The sequence below is a fragment of the Condylura cristata genome, unplaced genomic scaffold (genome assembly GCF_000260355.1).
Source record: "Condylura cristata isolate star-nosed mole 26May11 unplaced genomic scaffold, ConCri1.0 scaffold00004, whole genome shotgun sequence".
Classification (NCBI taxonomy): Eukaryota; Metazoa; Chordata; class Mammalia; order Eulipotyphla; family Talpidae; genus Condylura; species Condylura cristata.
In genome coordinates, this window is record NW_004567105.1 from 3,532,118 (window position 1) to 3,550,248 (window position 18,131).

Here is an 18,131-nt window from a genome sequence, read left to right on the forward strand (position 1 = left end):
CGAAACAACAGGCATTTACCGTCTCGCTGTTCCGGGTGTCCGCAGGGCGTGGGCAGGAACACCTGCCCAGAGGCCCTTCTGCCGTCTTCCCGCGGCGGAATCCCCACTCCACCCCCACCCCCCGGCTGGCACACACCTCCCTCCCGCCCTCCCCGTGGGTTGTCCGTCGTCCCCCTGTGGGTGTCCGTGTCCGGCTCCCATTGTTTTAAGGGTGCCCATCTCAGCAGGTTAGAGCCCACCCTGCCTGCTGCCCTCATTCTAACTCAGCAACCTCTGTAAAGATCCCCTTTCCAGCAAGGTCCCCTTCTGGGGTATGGGTGGGCCACCAGGCAGGGGCAATGCCAGCGTATACTTTTTTAGGGGACACAATTCCTTAACGGTGCCCTATTTCTCCACTCAATGGTGAACAAACGTTTCAATACAAGCAGGTCCTTTCCCAGGCATCCCCACCCAGCCAGGCTCAGCCCTGACCCCAGGAGAAGGCAGCGCACCCAGGGCCACTCCCCCAACTGCCCTTTAACCCCCCAGAGCCTGTGCAGCGAGGCCCATCTGAGGCCGGCCCTGCCCAGTCTTTGCAAGCCTCCGCCCTCAGCGGTGTCGTCCCCAGCCCCACTCTGCCCGGTCGCTGTGTGGCACAAGATCCCTGTTTGGGGAGATGTGAGATGAACACGGGGCGGGGGTAGGGGGCTCCTCTCTGCTCCCCGGGCCCAGGGTTTCCCCGTTGATCTGACATGATATGGGCCATTCTGCAACAGAGGTGCTCGTGGGCCGGAGTCGGGGCTCAACCCCCTGACAAGGGGCAGCACTGCTCGGAGCCCGGCTCTCAGAACCCACCAGGCCACCAAGCCGCTGGCTGGGCCTTCTTCGAAAAGGACGCAGGCCCCACACCCCTGCGCTGGCTGGCGCTCCTGGTCACCCCGCGGGGCTCTGTCTGCTCCGCCGCAGGGCAGCGTTGAGGAGAGGCCCTGAGAGGCGTCCCTGAGCAGCACTGCCTGCCGAGGCTGGGCTGGGACGCAGCCCGAGGCGAGATCCCCTCCCCGGTCCGGTCGTGTAGGTTCGGCAGCCCTTCTTGTGTCAGCTTGGCCAGAGGTTCTGAAGCCCAAGGAGACGATTAGAACCGAAACGAAGAGCGAGCCATTGGCCAGGTCATTCCTTGGCACCTGGCTTTCAAGTGCTTGTTTGTCTATTTGCATACTCACTCCCTCAGCACACCTCCTTGGAGGGCGGGGCACTCATTTAGCTTGTCACCTGCGCACTCATTAGCCACCTCTATAGACTGCGACGGGAAACAGGTTTGGAAAAGAGGAACCATGTCCCCAGGCATCTGTGGGAAAAGCCAGGGAGATAGGGCAGGGCCTGGCTGTACCCCCTGAGGTGTCCTTTCAGGGAAACTACGCCAGCCTTTTGAGGGTTGATGCCAAGCAGGGGGCTTGCTCCCAAGAGCAGAGGAAAGAAGGCTTTATTGCAAAGCAGTCGGCATGGACGCAGGCGGGAAACTCAAACCTGCCTCTCCACCCGGGAGAGGGAAGGGGCTTACGTTGATTTGGGGGGTGCAAGGTTGAAACAGAGGGGTCACACTGTATTGGCCGAACACAGGTTAAGGGTAAAGAAGTGCGGACTGAGTTGAAGTTCACTGGGGCAGGTCATTAATTACAGGGCAGGGCCTTCGTGAAGAAGTATGAAGGGGCTTGTTTCCCCCACTAACTGGAGTTTGGGGTTGCTGCCGGGCCCTCCACCTCTGGGTAGCCCCCTCCTCTGCCTCCGCAGTCTCCCGGCTGCAGCTGCCCCTGTAGCTGCCCGTGGAGCTCAGCTCAAGGTCAGGGGCTTGTGCTCTCCCAGACCCGAGGCAGATAAACGGCATCTGTTGACTACCAACCTCAAAGAGCGAGATGTTTTTTCCTTTTGTGTCCTAGTGCCTGAGAGCAGTTTAACCATTTAGCCACATTTCACTGGGAAACTCAGCAGCGGGCTGGTGGGTGGCCAGAACGCTCGCGAGACGGGAGTAAGCGCCGGTGCCCGGCATCTTCCTGTCTCCTCTGCAGGGTCGCTCCAGCTAAGGGGTGGGCTCCCCCAGGAAGCGCCTCTCAAAGGCTACAGCCTTTGCATCGGTCAGCGCTCACGAGGGGATGCTGTGGTAACAAGCAGCCCCGCTTCTCAGGGGCTGACAGAGCGATCACTGAGTTCTCAGGTTAAACAGCAGCTTGACCCAGCCTCAGCCTCACGTTGTCTTCCTCTGGGGTCGGGCTCGAGGGCAGCACCTCAAGGACGTGCTCTCCTGGCGAGGGGCAAAGGCGGCAGTGGAAAGGCCGGTGACTGCAAAAGGTTGCCTGCCTCAGCGTCCCCAGGCCCTGCTGTCACCAGGGGTTCTTCCGAGCCAGCAGCCAACCGCTGCTGTAACACCTCTCCGACTCCAACAGGTTACCTACGTTAATGGCACCCCCTTTCTAGCTCACAGTACGGAAACAAAGCAGCTCCCCCTTCCCGGGGCCCAGATAAAGACTAGATGACGCCCAGTGCACGCAGCAGCGTGGGGAATCGTGGTTTGCTTCCAGTTTGATGGTGCCCAGCAGTGCCGGCGTACAGTAGATACTCAGCAGATGTCGGAGGGATTTTAGTCCTAGATTTACTGAGCGCCTGTTGTGCGCCAAACACCATCTTGGGGTCGTGTTTAGGAAAGAGCAGGATCACTGTCTGCATGGACCTGATATTCAGGCGGTGAGACGCAGGTAATAAGCAACTACATAAGCACTGCAGTGTCATCACGACAGAAAGTAAAGCAGAGTAAAGCTAGGATACAGAGCGGGTGAGACTCCCACGAAGAGGCCGCTCTGCACTGACATCTGTGTGATGGGAAGGCGCCAGGCACAGAAGGCAGGAAGAACCGGCGCCCTGGCAGAGGGAGGGCACTCGAAAGGGCCTGGGGCAGGGGTGAGCCGACAGCAGCAGGAGCAGAACGCCCGCCGGGCTGGAGTCGTGAGCCCAGGGTGCGTCCACACTCGGGCCGCTGGAGAAGCAGGACCGCACCCCTTTTCCAGTTTCTTGCTGTTGGGGTCGTCCGAACCTGACACGGTGCCTGGGCAGGGCTGGGAAACATCAGCCCGAGAAAGCAACGCCAGCCCCAGAGCTCCCCGGCCCCGGAGGCGGCAGCAGGAGCGCTGCCTGGTCTTCCGTTCTCCTTGATTCCTCGTTGGCCTCTAGAAACTTCTCTCAGGGCAGCAGCACCCCATGACACGTTACAATTTCTAAAATTACAGCTGATTGTATATTGCATTTCACAGTGGCTGCTTCCGACAGCCTAGGGATGGACTTCGTCCTTATAAATAAGCTCTCCCCCAGCCACGGCGTGGGCGTGCCTGAGCCGGGCCCATCCATTGTCAGACGGCAGCGGCTCTGCCGCTGACCTTGGCCTGAGTCAGGGTGACCTTCACCCTGCGGGCCGCTCTCCCCATCTACAGTGGCGTTTCAGGCACAGCCACCGCCACGCCTGCTTGCAGAAGCGGGGAGAGGCTAATGCAGTACCCCACCCACTCAGGCCTCAGAATGCGTGCAGGCGAGGCAGCCGCCCCTCCGCGCCAGGGCCGAGCCCCTGTCCGCCTGGTCCCGAGGTCCCAGTATTTAAAGCTCCAGGAGTTCTGGCAGAGATGGCCAGCGTGGAGGGCTCTGGGCCAGGCGGCCCGCTGAACAGGGAGTCGGTCCCCACGGCTGGCCGGTGGCGGCAGCAGGTGGGGAGCACCCGGGCGATTGCACTCTTTGGACTCACCACAGTTCAAACACACCCTAAGCCAGGGCGCCGGGGGAGACAGGTCCTGTACTGGGCCTGGCCACCCCTGGGCTGGGCCGGGGGCTCGGGCCTCGGCTGTGACTCGGGCTGGGCAGTACTGGTGGCCCTCAGCCCGCCGTCCGCGGTTCTGCAGGGAGCGTCTGCCGTGGGGACTCCGGGGACAGACGTGAGTCCCACCAGGGCCGGGCAGCAGGCGGGAGAGCCCGGGCAGAAGGCCGGTCAGGACGTCCACAGGGCACTCCTGAGCCGGCCCGGAGAAGAGCCCAGGTGTGCCCGAGCACCCTGCACGAGGGGACGTGGGGAGCCGCTGCTCACTCCTCCCTCTGGGGCAGCGGGCAAGAGTGAGACCCTCCTAGTGGGGGCCGGAGCCAGGACCCCACGGTAGTGAGCGGTGGGGACGGGACACGCTGGGGTGGGGGAGAAGGAGGGGCGCAATGCGGTCGCTCAGCAGGTTCTGAAAGGTAGGTGCTGCCCTCCCTGCTGTGGCGAGAGAATCACGCCCAGGGTGTGAGGCCTGGAGCTGACTGCTGGTCAGCCTGGGGTCAAAGGTGTCGTGTGTGTGCGCGTGTGAGTATGTGTGAATGTGAGTGTTTGTGTGAGTGTGCGTCTGTGAGTGTGTGAGTGTGAGCGTGAGTTTGTGTGAGTGCTTATGTGAGTGTGAGGGTGTATGTGCATCTGAGTGTGAGCGTGTGTGAGCGTGAGTGTGAGTGTGAGTTTGTGTGAGTGTGAGAGTGTGTGTGAGTTTGAGTGTGTGTGTGTGAGTTTGAGTGCTTATGTGACTGAATGTGAGGGTGTGTGTGTGTCTGAGTGTGTGTGTGAGTGTGAATGTGTGTATTTGTGTGAGTGTGAGTGTGTGAGTTTGCATGTGACTGGCAGTGTAAGTCTGAGCATCTGTGAGTGTGTGTGAGTGCGCGTGAGTGCGTGCGTGTGAGCGTGTCTGAGTGTGTCCACACGTGCGGGAACCAAGCCCTTCTGTGCAGGTGGGGCCCCAGGAGGCAGCAGTGACAAAGCTGGGGCGGCTGGGAAACGCCCCAAGCCGGGGGCACAAACCTCAGGCAGGCCCGGAGGTCGGCAAAGTCTCTCTGGGTGAGCTATAGTTTGAGCCCCGATGCTCAGTCTAGGGCAGAGCTTTGGGACAGCACAGGGCCAAGACGACAGAACCCACAAACGCTCCCCGCCCGAGGCCCCCCAGAAATGCCCGGCCCCCTGCAGTCCCGGCGAGGGGCGCATTCTTGTCACAACGTGGCAGGCGCAAGCCCCCTCAGCTGCGCGTCAGTGTGCCGCTGGGGCTCCGGCCCGAGTCTATTAAAATTCTGATGCTGCGGTGGCTTTGGGATAATGACAGAGATTTCAGCAGAGGGAGACAGAAACGTCCAGGGACGGCGCACAGGATGCCGGCCCAGCGCGCCTGGCCGGCCGGCGCTACAAAAGCCTTGGCCCGCGAGGAGAGCAGGCCTCCCTCGGGGACCCCGGCAGGCCTCCCTCGGGGACCCCGGCAGGCCTCCCTCGGGGACCCCGGCTCCACAGCCCAGCGACCTGGGCCAGACGGGGGAGGGCGGCCGCGCGTGTGGTTTGCGTTTAATTTGCCATTTACGCCTGGGAGGTCAGGTGCTTCCCCGGCCCCTATCCGCGCTCTCCATCCTGGCCACCTGGCGGAGCAGGTGGGCCAGCCATGCGGCTCCCCAGCGCCCGCCTCGCCCACACCGTCGCCCACCCCAGGTGAGGTGTGGCCCGGAGGCTCAGCGTGTGGCTGGCGGAAGAGAAACGACCCCTTTCTGGGAGGAGCCCACCAGGCCCCCAACTGCCCGCCCGTGCGGCCGCTAGAAGCTTGGGAAGGGCCCCCGCAGGCCGCCCCGGTCAAGGTGGCCTGCTCCTGCTGGGCCTGTCTGCCAGGCCGGGGCAGCTGAGGGCCGGTGTCCAGTGTCCAGTGGCTGGTCCGGGAAACAGAGACGCAGGAGGACACAGGGCGGGCGGCCACTGGAAGGCTCCCGGGAAACCAAGGCAGCGGCTGGCCGCTGGCTCCCCCAGCCCCTCCCCCGCCCCGCATGGGGGCGGCGCGGACCCCACGCCCCCCCCAACTGCCCTCCCTCCGCCCTCCGCCAAGTGGAGTTTTTATTCCCGTCTGGGCTCGGAATCAGGAAGGTGTCTCCTTGGTGTCCAATTAGAACGTTTTTCCTTTCAAGCGTATTGTCCAGGGACAATGAACAGCGAAGGAGAACACAGGCCGGGGCGCCCGCCCCGCGGCCCCAGGTGTCCGCCCGCCAGACCCCGCAATTAATTTTTAAATTTGCTATTATCATGCATTAAGGCAGCCACCGACGTTGTGCTTGGCTTTGACCTTTAAAAATGCTACAGACAATATCAGCTTTGCTGGGAGGTGAAGTGAAGGGGGACACTGACCCAGAAACTGTAAAAGCCACAGCCCGGTGCCCGCAGCCCCATGTCCCCTCATTCCCTGTGGCCATCTCGAGACGGCCCACGCGCTCCCCCTTTGTGCTCACCCCCCTCCCATCCCAGGGTGAGAGCCCCACTTTGTTTCCCTAGAGCACACCTAATGTTTTGCCTTTTAGCCGTCTTTACTGTACAATGGCAGTCAGCACCCCCAGGCGTGGCTCTCACCCCGCCACCTCACTCCCTTCACCTTCCCAAACTGAAGCCCGTGCCCGTCACACCCCCAGTCTGCAGGCAGGGCCGGCTGGGCAGTGACAGGACCCTCTGGAAAGCAGGCAGGGGCACCAGGTGGAAGACCCTGGGAGGCGCCAACAGACAAGTTGGACTCTGCCTCGCGGGCGGCGGGTCTGTGTGCCGGAAGGAGGTGCAGCGTGGCGCGCCGGCAGCAGCCTCCCAGGCCGGGTGGGGTGGGCGAGGTGCACGGTCAGCAGCCTCCCGGGGAGCAGGCGTGTCCTCCCCGGCCTCAGCCTGGGGCGCCTGCAGCCGCAGGAGCCGGGGTTGAGCTGCGCGGCAGCTGGTGGGGGTGGGCTTGGTTCTCATTAAAGCCGTGTCTTTAAATGTGCCTGTATTTGACACCACTGTTCATTTTCGCAGAAGGTTTGATTTTGCCTCTCAGGCGTCACCACCGCGTCCCCGGGAGACGGTCACTCAGCCCCTGTGCTCTTCGCTCCCTGGCTGGGGCCTGGCCGGGCCCCCCACCCCCCGCCCCTCCCGGCCGCGTCTCCCGTTGCCGTTTGCCTGCGAGTAGTTGGCTTCTTACGCCCCGTGCTTCCCACGGGAGCCCCCGTGCTGGGGGGCAGGCCCCTCTCCTCCCGCCGGAGCCAGCCCCCGCCCCAGCCGCGCCATCTTGCCCGACCCCCAGCTGGGCCTCGACCGGTTACTCCCAGGCCTGCTGCCACTCGGGCCCTCCCTCCTCCTGCCTCCTCCTCCCTCCTGCCCTGCAGAGGTTGGCAGCAGGACTCATAGCCAGGCTAAGGGGCAGGGCATCCGTCTTTTAGCTGGCCCCACGCGTCCCTGCTGCCCGCCACGTGGCCTCTGGCACCTTCAGGCAGCAGGGCCCACCAGCCCCCCCGGGAGGGGGTGCCTGCTCCCCAACGTGCCCAGCACGGTCTCCGCCTTGCGGGGCCGGGATTGCTCACAGCAGCACAGCTGCCTCGCTGTCAGCGGGGCCTTCTCCTGGAACGGCCGTCTGACGCTCCCTGCCAGGTGAGTGACAGCTTTAGTGGCGAGGAGGAGCGGGAGGACTTTGGAGGACTCCGCACTAATCCCTGGGGACAGTGACCTTCCGCGTGGGGGGGCTGCAGGCCTGGGGTGTGGAGGGGGCTGCGGGAGCTGGAAGAAGCACCCCAGGACCGATGACCCAGCTTTAGGGAAAGTGCCCAGGATGCTGTACAGTGGCGTTCAGTGGGGCCAGCCAGGGGCCAGCAGCAGGCCTGGGACACAGGGGCAGCTCGCTGAGAGGTGGCGGAGGTGTGGTCATTCTGGGGGAGCGGGAGGGGGGTGTGTGCATGTGTGTGGGCGCGCGCGTCGGTGATTTCTGGACAGGCAGAGGGCCCGGAGGTATCTTTGACGTCCACCCCTCAACCCAAAGACCCCCTGGTTGGAATGGACCCTTTAAGGTTCACAGTCAGTCATCTGCTCTGTCCGAGCAGGTGGTGGTGAAGAGCGCGGGCCACGAGGGGAGCTGCCTGCTGGAAGGTGCCAACCTGCACCAGACCAGAGACTTGGGGGTCACTAGGCTAGTGCAGTGATGCCCGAACTCTGGGCTGGACACTGCAGGGTCTCAGGCCTCCAGCCACCCAGGAGACTGGGGAGAGGACCACGGGGCTGGGTTGCTGGAAGACCCGCAGGCTCTGTCCTTGGCCCAGTCGTGCCCCAAGGCACTTCCGGCTCTGGCGCAGGCCCTGGGCCACGCAGGTGGAGACCGTGGGCAGGGCAGCGCAGAGAAGACTTCTGAGAGATTTTCGCGAGTGGCATTCTTCCCGAAGGCTCGGACGTCACCCTCCGGGGGACGCCAGGGTCTGGCGGGGCGTCACCTGCCTCAGCCCCCGAGGAGCCTGGCAGGTGGCCGAGTGGGACCGCGGGTGTCACTTCTCGCCTGAGCGCCTGGCCCTGCCCGCTCCCAGCTCTCCCAGCTCCGTGAGACATCATCCTCTGCACTGGAAAGCGGTGTTGCGGCAAGGTTCTGGGGGGCAGTCACCTCATCGTCGGTGAGGGCGGCGGCTGGCGCCCACCCTGTTCCCACACTCGCGGGCCTGTCCAGCTGCTGTCTCCTCTCCGGCCCCTCAGGAAATCTCTCTGCTATTCCACACCCACTGCGCTGGGCCACGTGGGGGTTGCTTTTATTCTGTGCGTGGGACTGTCGTGGCCCTGGAACCGAAATTCGCACCTTCATCGACCCTGGAGACTCCTCCGCGCTGTCGCAGTTCAGTTTCGACTCTGGTTCCTCCTCTCAGTCCTTCTGCAGCTGCAAGCAGATGGGCCGGTTCCTCCGGCGCCGGCTCCCCTCTTAGCCTTCTCCTGTCCACCCGCCCCTCAGCGGGGCCCCTCAGTCTGCCGGTCTGTGTGTCCCTGCGGGGCGCCAGCTCCCCCACCACCCGCCCAGCCTGTTTGTATTGGGCCCGCCATCGAGGCTGCAGTCAGGTATCGCTGCTTGGCTCCTTGTCGCGTCTCTCTGATGACATTTGTAGTCTCTCTGCTCCCCGGAACATGCCCTCAGCTCTTTCTTTAAACATCTTGAACGCGTGCTTTACTCTAGTTCTGATTGCTCAGACGTCAGTTTCCCATCCAGTTTCGCATGCGTGGCCGGCTGGCCCGGCTCACTGTTCTCTCCTGTGCTTTGCAGTTTGAGACGGCGCATGGCGTGGAGGCCCGGGTCCCGGCTCCTGCGACGGCAGGGGTCCCCGGGGCATCTGGAGATCAGCCTTCACTCCCCCTTTCTGGCATCAGCTCCCTGGTCACTTGCGGCCCTTGGGCATTTCCCACACTTCCTTGCAAACCTTGCTCTGCACTGAGTAAGCCACAGCAACGCATCCTGCACTTGGAGGTGTTTTAGAGCAAGAGGACACCCCCTGCCTTCCCCCCAAGATCTGACCATAGCAGAGCAGACTCCCTGTTCACCCAGCCACTTCTTTCTCCTTTCGAGCAGCAGCTGGACCCCAGCCCCAGCCCTTCGAAGCCAAGGGCAGCCACGTGACCTTCCCAGGCCAGTGTGAAAACCTCCAGCAGGACCCGGCGGGCTGTGCACTGTCCCTAGTCACTGCTGGGCGGAAACCTGCACACTGTTTTTGAGTGACGTGAACAGGAAAAAGCCATCAGGACCTCAGGCTTTATCTGCCACAGCAGCTAATGTAGCATAACACGGGCCCTCTCGCCAGATGAGCCTCACTGTAAATGGCTCCTCGGTTTGCATCTCATGCATATCTCTGCAGGGGACTGCAAGGGGCTTGTCTGGCTCAGGAGGCAGGACAGTGGGTCCTGAGTCTGAGGTCTGAGGCACAGCAGGCACCTCAAGCCTGCTCACTGCCTCCCCACCTCCCTGGGCAGGTCCAGCACTGGCCCCAAGCCCCTGGCCACTCAGACATGGCCTGAGCTCGATCCCTGGCCAGGGAGTGACCCACAGGGCGCAGCAGACCTCTCCTGTCTCCCCGCTGCTCCCCTCAGCAGTGGATTTCAGTCCATCCACCTGTCCTGCTCCCCACTCTGTCCCCACCATCTCGTCCCCTTGTGCCTCTAGCCTGTACCCCAGTTCTTCTGCAGAATAAATAAATCTTGTATTAAAGATGAAGCTGTATGGGGGCTGACGCCAACAGACTGTTACAGATGGTGTCCCCTAGACGGAGGCAGAGGCTCTGAGAGGATAGAGAGAGAGATATAAGGGCTGCAGGAACAGCCCCCGGACTCAGCATTTGGGACTTCAGGGTTTCAGCAGTTCTGAGTTCAGCCGTGTCTGCTCCCACCTCACTGATCTTCCAGAAGGCTGATGCGGGCTTCTGACGGGCATGGAGAGGCCTCCAGAAAAATCCAGACGCTTTGCAGGTAACCGAGACCGAAGCTGTTCGCAGCTTTGCTGGTCTTCGGGCTGCTGCAGCTGCTGCACCAGCGTCACCTGTCTGGTGCTGTGCGGGGCCTGCCGCTCTGGGCGCATCCCCTGTTGCGTCCTCTGAGGTCTTTCTGAGCTGCAACCGGCCTATCTGGCTGCCTCGAGTTCCAGGCGGGGGACGCCATCTCGGGGAGCCTTTGTTGATGGACTTTAAAGCCCCAGATAATGCTTCAGGGAGGGAAGTGCCCCGGTGACCCTGTAAGTCCTGGTTTTCCCTGGTTTGTTAAATCCTTGTTAATAAGTCCCGTTGTTGTTCACTGAGCCTGAGGAGTAGTGCAGTTGTGAGTGCAGGGGGAAGAACTCAGACAGTAACCAGGAAACGACATGGACTGTGTCCTGGCCAGTTTTACTGCCCCTTTACTGCCCTGTGTCAAAACCAGAGCTCCGTCGTGGTCTCCTCTCAGAACCAAAGTGTCCCCTACGCCATATCCTGCTCTTGGAAGGAGTCACTGGGATGCGCCAGGAGGCAGGTCCAGCTGCCTCACGCCCTGGGCCGTGTCAGGGCCTGGACAGCAAATGCACGTGAAACAGCAAAGCTCAGAATCCATCACGGCCATCCGTCCTCCTCGCCCGCTCGGGGGCCCAGCTGGGGGGCCTGAGCTCAGGGAGCCATCTGGGGCCCGTCTGTGCTCTGTCCTCAGGAATGTGAGTGGGGAAATAGCCAGGGTGTCCACAGAAAACCAGAGGTGCAGCGAGCTGGGACCAGCCAGAGAGACTGAGCCCGAGGGAGGACAGGAGTCCAGAAGGCACAGAGACAGTCAGACCAGAGAGGGGCGGGCTGACAGTGACAGGCCCAGAGGGGCTGGGGTGCGCTCGAGGACGGGGCTGAGCTCGGAGGCGGCCAGGCTGCTGCTCGCCGCGGGACAGAGAAAGGCCGGGGCCACTGCGGCTCCCCTCCCTCCAGGGCCCCCACGCTGCCTCCCAGCCCCTGGTGCCAGTGACAGGTAAACCCATCGGTGTGTCGGTGCACGCAAAGCCCCGGGACACTGGCGGGACGCGGCCGGGCTGCATGAACACGCGGCGGTGCTCACGGGAAACGGCTAAAAGGGTCCATCTCAGGTTACACGCATCTCCCCTCACAGAGAAAGTGGATGTGACTATTAACAAGTAAGTCGGCAGGCGCCGGGCCGAGCCGCTGGACGGCCGCTTGAGGCAGTGCGGCCAGGGTGGGCTGCCGGGCTGAGGCCCAGGGGCCCAGGGGAAGGGCGGTGGGGAGGGGCCGGCCGTCGGGGTTCAGCACAGGCGCGGTCAGCGCTCCCCAGGTCCCCTCCTGCCCAGCGCGGGGTGAGGCGGGACTGCAGGCGGCCGGGCCGTGGGGGGCACAGCCCTGGGCCGTGGGGGGCACAGCCCTGGGGGGGTCGTGGACACCCTGCGTTCTTCGACCACTCTGTGCCCTGAGGGTCGGCCTTTCCCCTTCTCTCTCCCCGGTGCCCTCCGGCGGAGCCGCCCAGGGGCCTTCCCTGGCCGCCCAGACGGTGGACCCCCCGCAGCCGCCCCGTGGCACACCGGCGTGGCCTGGCGCGCCCGCCCCGTCCCTCCCTGGCGCTCGTGGGCTGGAGCCCAGGGGTGCTGGGTGCTGCTGGCCTCGCCCCCGCCCCCACCTCCTCCGGGTGGTGATTGTCCCCCCTCTAGGACACCGGTCGTTGCCCGGGGCACAGACATGGGGACACGGTCTGCGGGCCCGCCCCTCCCCCAGGCCCAGCCTCCTGTCCACGGATTCCCGCGGCAGCCCCGTTACCGTGGCAACGGCAATCTGAGGTCACCGCGTGGGAACGGGAGGACGCCTCCCTCCTGGAACGCCGCCCCCAAGTCAGAGGCGCATTTTCATCACAGCCATCACAGTGGTTTTGCATAATCGTACATATATTAATACCTAACATGCCCGTGTTTATTTGGTTAAAATTCATGAATTCAGGTCTAAATAAAAAGTGCTGATGACTGAAGTTTTCCATTTTCTCAAAATGGCCCTGGCTTGGGTTTTCCCTTTAAGTCAGCCTCTCTCCTTGGCAGCGACCTGCTTTTAATCCCATTATTAACGGGTAAGGGAGAGGAAACAACCGAGGCCACAGAGGAGGGGCCGGTGCTCACAGAGGCAACACCCCTGGTCAGCTCCCGGTACAACCCCGGGTCCATCAGGCCACTTCTCTGGACCCCCCTTTCCCTGGGCAGAGAAACAAGGGGACTCTCTTCTGTTTCCCAAGCACAGATACAGAGCTGACTCTGAGGCCCAGTCAGGCAGCAGCCTCTGGGCAGTAGGGGTCCTAGGTCACTGTCCTCAGGCTCTTGGGCACTCAGTGGAGAAGCCAGGAGGGCTCCCTGGAGGAGGTGACATTCACGCTGATACCCAGAGGGGCAGGTACAAGTTAGCGAGGAGGAGAGGAAGGGAGGAGGTAAGGCTGGAGGGTGGCCTGAGCCTACTGGACATGGGGGCAAGCTCAGGGCTCAGGCCGAGGTGACCTTTAGATAGAGCTGGGACAGAGGGAATGAAACTGGGCAGTAGAGCACGGCTCTCTCCCTCGTGCTGGTCACACCTCGGCCAGGCCTGGGAATGAGGGTGGGGTCTGCCCTCTGTCCACCTCCCCCACCGGTGTGGAAGTCTCTGGAAGCAGGACCAGGCCAGGGATGAGGCCTGGGAGAGGGCGGTGAGGAGCGCCTGCCCCTGTGAGAACAAGGGAGCAATAGGAGGCGTGGGAGAAAGTTCCAGAAAGAGGGAATGGCCCTAGTGGCCGTGGGCTGCAGAGAGAGAATCCAGCAGGCTGTGCTCGGAGTCAGTGATGTGGCCCTGGGCTCAGCAGCAGAAACAGGAATGAGGCAGCCCAGGAGCCCGGGGGAACGCGTGTCGGCGGCTGCTCAGCCTGCAGGAGCCTTCGGCTGCGTCCTCCTGGCCACCCCGCCCCGGCAGGGAGCAGGAGGCGGCATCACTGCGGGAGCGGACAGGCCACGGGCCCTTGCTCAGCAGGACCAGCTCTGAGGGCTCCTGAGGAGCCCCAGAGTTGGGGGCTATGGGGGAGACACTGCTGCGCCACTTTGCCCCCCGCCCTCCTCAGCCCAGCGCGCCCCTTGTCCCCACGGTTCTCCCTTTCTCCATCCACACACCCACCCGTCCAACAGCAGCCCTGAGCCCCTGGGCAGGCCCGGTCCCACTGGACCCCAGGACAGAGACAAAAGGGATGTGGCCCTGCCTCTTGGGAGCTCACGGTTTCATGGGGGACACTTGGCGGTGAACCCTCACAGTTCAGCATGCTGGTAAGTCCCCCTGGGGCCTGGCGACAGTCACCAGGTCAGGAGGCCGATGGGGCTGAAGTGAATGGGAGAGCATTCTGGGGGAGACAGGGGCAGCAAAGGCTGGGCGAGGCTGTGAGAGTGGGGTGTGCCCCAGCTGTGGGGCCAGGAGTTTGCAGAGCTCTGGAGAGGTGAGCCCGCCGGGGGCCTGGTGCAGGATGGGGTGGGGGGGATGCTCTGAAGAGACAAGCAGGTGGAAGAGCCCAGGGCCCAGGGCAGGCCCAGGTCTCCAGGGGGCGTGGTGCCCGGGAAGCGACCTTGGGGTTTGGGACACATTAAGAATGCTGTGCTCCTGCGGGCGCCCAGCAGGTAGAGGTAGCCTTGAGGGGCTGGAATGAGATTCCTGGGAGCTTCAGGTCTGAGATCCAGGACTGGGCGGCTGGGTCAGGCCTCACTGATGAGGAGAGAGGCTCTGGCCACAGGCCTAGGGGACCCGCTTCAGAACCTGGCCCAGCCTGTGGGTCGGGCTGCAGAGAGGGAGGGCGCCCTGGAGGCCACACCTGACATCCCTGTGTCCCTCCCCAGGACAGGGGGAAGCTAGCCGCCAGCGTGGCTGTCCTCTCACAGCCTGTCAACGTCCAGGCAGCCAGTCCGCTGACCCTTCTGGGCCTCTTACCTCTTCCTGAAGGGCAGCAGTGAGAATCACCCTTCCCAGGACACCACCCCAGGAGGCTGAGCCCGGGGTGAGGGAATCCAGGGCTAGTTACTGTGTGCGCCCTGCCAGCATGCACACTGTGGTTTTCCTTGGCCATCACTCGCTTTCCTGTGTCCAGGCCTCCAGGTGAGTCATCCCTATTCCAGAGCCTGGAGCAGACTCACCATGCAGGCCTGGCCGCAGGAGCATGGCATCTCCAAGGTAGGTAGGGAGCATGGCATCATCAAGGCAATGGTGAGACTGTGCCAGAATGTCAGGTTCAGAGACTGTGCCAGAATGTCAGGCACAGAAATGCTCACTAATCTGGGGTGGGCAGACAGGCCAGAAGGCTGGGCTGTGGATGGTCACTAGGTGATGACAGAAGCAAAGGCAGAAAGAAGTAGAGCCAAGAGGTGGAAAGAACTAGGTGCACCGGCTTATTCTCGTGCCATCTATGGAGCCTTGATCCAGCCATGCCTGAAGTCCGCCTCTGAACTCTTACACGTTGCCCCTCTCTCCCCCCTCCCTCCCAGCAACTAGGAGGGAAGTTCCTTCACACCTCTTCTCTTTTCTCTCTGCTCTCTCCTTTCTCTGGCTTCCTTTTCAGTTGGATTCTGTCCTTTGTAGCCAAACACTCCTGATAATACCCATAAGTTGTCCCCAGGAAACAATGCCACGGGGGAGAATTTTAGTCCTGTGGGACCCTCTCCCCAGAGCACGAGTGCCAGGCTCTGCCCTGCCCCCCACCTGGACCCCTTCCTGGGGCCTGTCTCTAGATCCCAGACCCGGACCCACAGCCTGACACAAGGCAATCACACAACCACTGCGCCGGGCAGCTCGACCCCACCCACTGGGCAAGAACTCCAGACACAGAGGAATTCTGAAATAGGCTTCTGGGTTTTTATTCCAAACGACAGGGTGGCAATGCCACTTGGTTTCTCTACACCTGGCCGTCTGGGCCAGCAGGTACCAGCGCATCAGCAACTAGGAGGGAAGTTCATTCACGCCATAGAAACTGTACAGCGACTGGGAGCTGGAGTCATGGGCAGGGCCGGGCTGAGGGCTTCCTGGAGGCGGCAGCCCCAGCTCAGCCCGGCCCTGCAGGAACACTGATTATTGCACGAAGACAAAGAGTATGTGTGTCTGGGCTTAAACACGGGCTTCTCAGACCCCAAGCCCTGACACGGCGCAGCAGAGGGGGGCTGGAGGTGGCCCTGGAGACAGAAGGCTGAGGCGGGGTCCTGGGGGCCCACAGGCTGACACTGTGCAGGCTTCCTCCTCCGCCAGGGGGCGGCCTGGGGCGGCAGAAGCCTGGGCAGGGAAGCGGAAGAGGGTTAACCAGGGCACCCCCCTCCCCGCCTGGGCCCCTCTGTGCAGACCTGAGGTGCGGCCGGCCACGTCTCTGCAGGACACACCTCTGGGGTCAGGTGCGCACCCTCCGGGCCCAGGCGGTGGAGTAAGATTGTGCTTTAGTGACAGGCCGCCGCGAGGGGGCCGGGAGGCAGAGCCACTGCTTACCCAGAGCCCGTGTCCTCCCCCAACATGCCTGGGATGAAGTCTGGGCCTCGGGCAGCCCCGCTCCGAGCTGCCACCCACCTGCAGGCCCCACGCCCCCACAGGCTGGTCTGCCGCTCCTGGGGCCAGCCGGCTCAGGGCAGAGGGCCGGTTTCCATCCGACAAGCCCGGGCCTGTCCCTGCCCCGTGACGCCAGAACCACGTCCCTGGCCTGTGGGGGTGCGGGCGTGCACACCTCGGGGCCCACTGGCCCTGTGCAGGCGCCCGCACCCCACCCTTGGGATGGCTGACCCGGCCGGAGTGTGCTGCCGGCCCCAGCTGGAGCGGCGAGGCAGACGTGGCGGAAGCCGGGGCGCGGGGCAGGAGGGGACGCCTAGATCCACCTGCCCCCGCTGACCCCGGCCCTGGTGGACGCTGCCCGGGGCGGGGCACACCTACCCGGCCCTCGAGGACTCGCCCTCTGCTCGTCTGAGTGAGGACGGAGAGGCGCAACGGGCAGGGGCAGCATCCGACTCGCCCCCACGCTGGCCAAGCCACGCCGGCCACAGGGGCCGCCCACTGCCTCGCTGCAGGTACTCAGGTGCCCACACGGCAGGGCGTGGGGAGCCGGGCTGGCGCCTCAGCTCTGGAGGCCTGGCTTCCGCCCCTCCCCAGCCCACAGCAGCAAGGCGGGGAGCGGCCCTGCAACTGAGTCAGGCCTCCGGCCGCCTCCTTCCGCAGAGCCCGCGCCCAGGGTCCCTACGAGGCCCAGGCGGAAGACACGCAGCGCCCCCAGCCGCCCCCTCCCTGACTCACCAGCCCCCCGAAGCCTACCTCTGCGAGGTCAGGGCTTGGGAACCAGGGCAAGGCCCCCTCCGCAGGGCCAGGCCGTCCGAGGAGACCCCAGGCCAAGGTCCGCGCGATGGGGGTGCAGCCGCACCCACCCCTCTGCGACGGCAAAGCCCCCGTCCCGCCTGCCTCCTCTGCTGACGTCCGTCCACTCACTTTTAAAGTCACAGCCCTGACCCAAGCAGTATGTCTGTGACGTCACAGTTCAATATACTGGGGGTTTTCCTAGTAAATACTGAAATAAATGCGTAACTACTCAAATAAAAAAGTACCCGTGTGCGATGCTGTTCGGGAAGCGGCTGCAGTCACGCCTGATCTGCTGCTTTGGGAAGGGGGGGCGGTGGGGGGAACGAGGGGCCCAGAGCCCAGCGCTGGGTGCGGGGAGCCCGGGCAGAACCCCGCCCGTCAGGGTCCTGTCACATCCTAGATCCTGAACTCTGCTGGAGGAGGGTAGAATTGCTGTGGGGGAGGTGTAGACCTTCTAGAATGGTCTGAGCTGGGTGGACTGCCCAGCTGTGCCCACAGGGCGGCCACAGGGTGGCCAGCCCAGCCCCGGCAGTGTCCACCCTCCAAGCACCCCCCAGCCAGCACAGCCCCTCCCCGGTCCTCTCTTCTGCTGCCTGGGTCCCTGCCCTCAGCCTTCTGGGGGCAAAGCTGCAGACAGCCCACCCCAAAGTGCCCGCTGGGGCAGGGACTCCCTGGGGCTCCCCTGCCCAGCCTCGGAACAGCCCTCCACCCCCACCCTGCCCTAAGGAAATAAGACTACACGCCTGATGTTCTAAAGAAAGACACTAACTGGCTGACTAAGTGAGAGTGCACTGGGCATCTACACAAGACTGCTCACAACAGCTAGACAGTCAGGAACAGGACAGACACCCGCACACGGGGCGGGCCGGGTCTTAGCAGTGCTTCTTTAAAGGCGGAACAAGCGCACCCTGAATTTCACCTGTTCTCCGGGGCCCGTCTCCCGGCCAGCTGCAGGGCCCTCGCAGGGGTCCCCTCGGAGACACTCCCGACGGGGGGAGACACCAGAAGCAGGACTGCCAACCCCCCAGCAGCACCACCCGCCCCAGCTGGGTCTGGCCTGGGGCCTAAACGTCAGGCCGAAGCCCGCTCGGCCCCCGGCCCACACTCCCCAACTTAGCACTTTCTGGAAGTCATAGGCTCTCAGTAAAAAAAATAAATATATATATATATATATGTCTGTCTCTCTCTATGCACATATATATATGTATATGCACAGGAAGGACCCCGACGGGCGTCGGCGCCGCGCCAGCCCAGACCTCTCCGCAGCCCGGTGCCGGCTGGCCTGCACTGCCCAGGTTGTGGACAAAGTATTGCTGTCTGCCCCCTGGCTCCTGAGGTAAAGAAGGTGAGACGGGGCGGGTGGGCGTCCGGCTGGGGCCCCGGGGCCCTCATCTCTTCCTCTTGCTGGCCGGATCTCCGGGCTGCAGCTCTCGGGGGGACAGTGCCTCCAGGCCCGAGGGGCCCAGGCCCTCGGCCCGCTCGGCCTGGCCAGGCAGGTCCTTGCTGCGGCC

At 63.4% G+C, this 18,131-nt stretch overlaps 1 protein-coding gene across 1 annotated transcript in view; it reads right to left on the reverse strand.

Moving 5' to 3' along the window:
• Positions 1-18,008: 18,008 nt before the first annotated feature.
• The window catches only part of CACNA1I (calcium channel, voltage-dependent, T type, alpha 1I subunit), an 88,168-nt gene continuing 88,045 nt past the window's right edge, over positions 18,009-18,131 (reverse strand). Inside the window, exon 38 of the mRNA XM_012735118.1 lies at positions 18,009-18,123. Coding sequence (XP_012590572.1) covers positions 18,009-18,123 — 115 coding nt within the window. The remainder of the gene's footprint in view (positions 18,124-18,131) is intronic.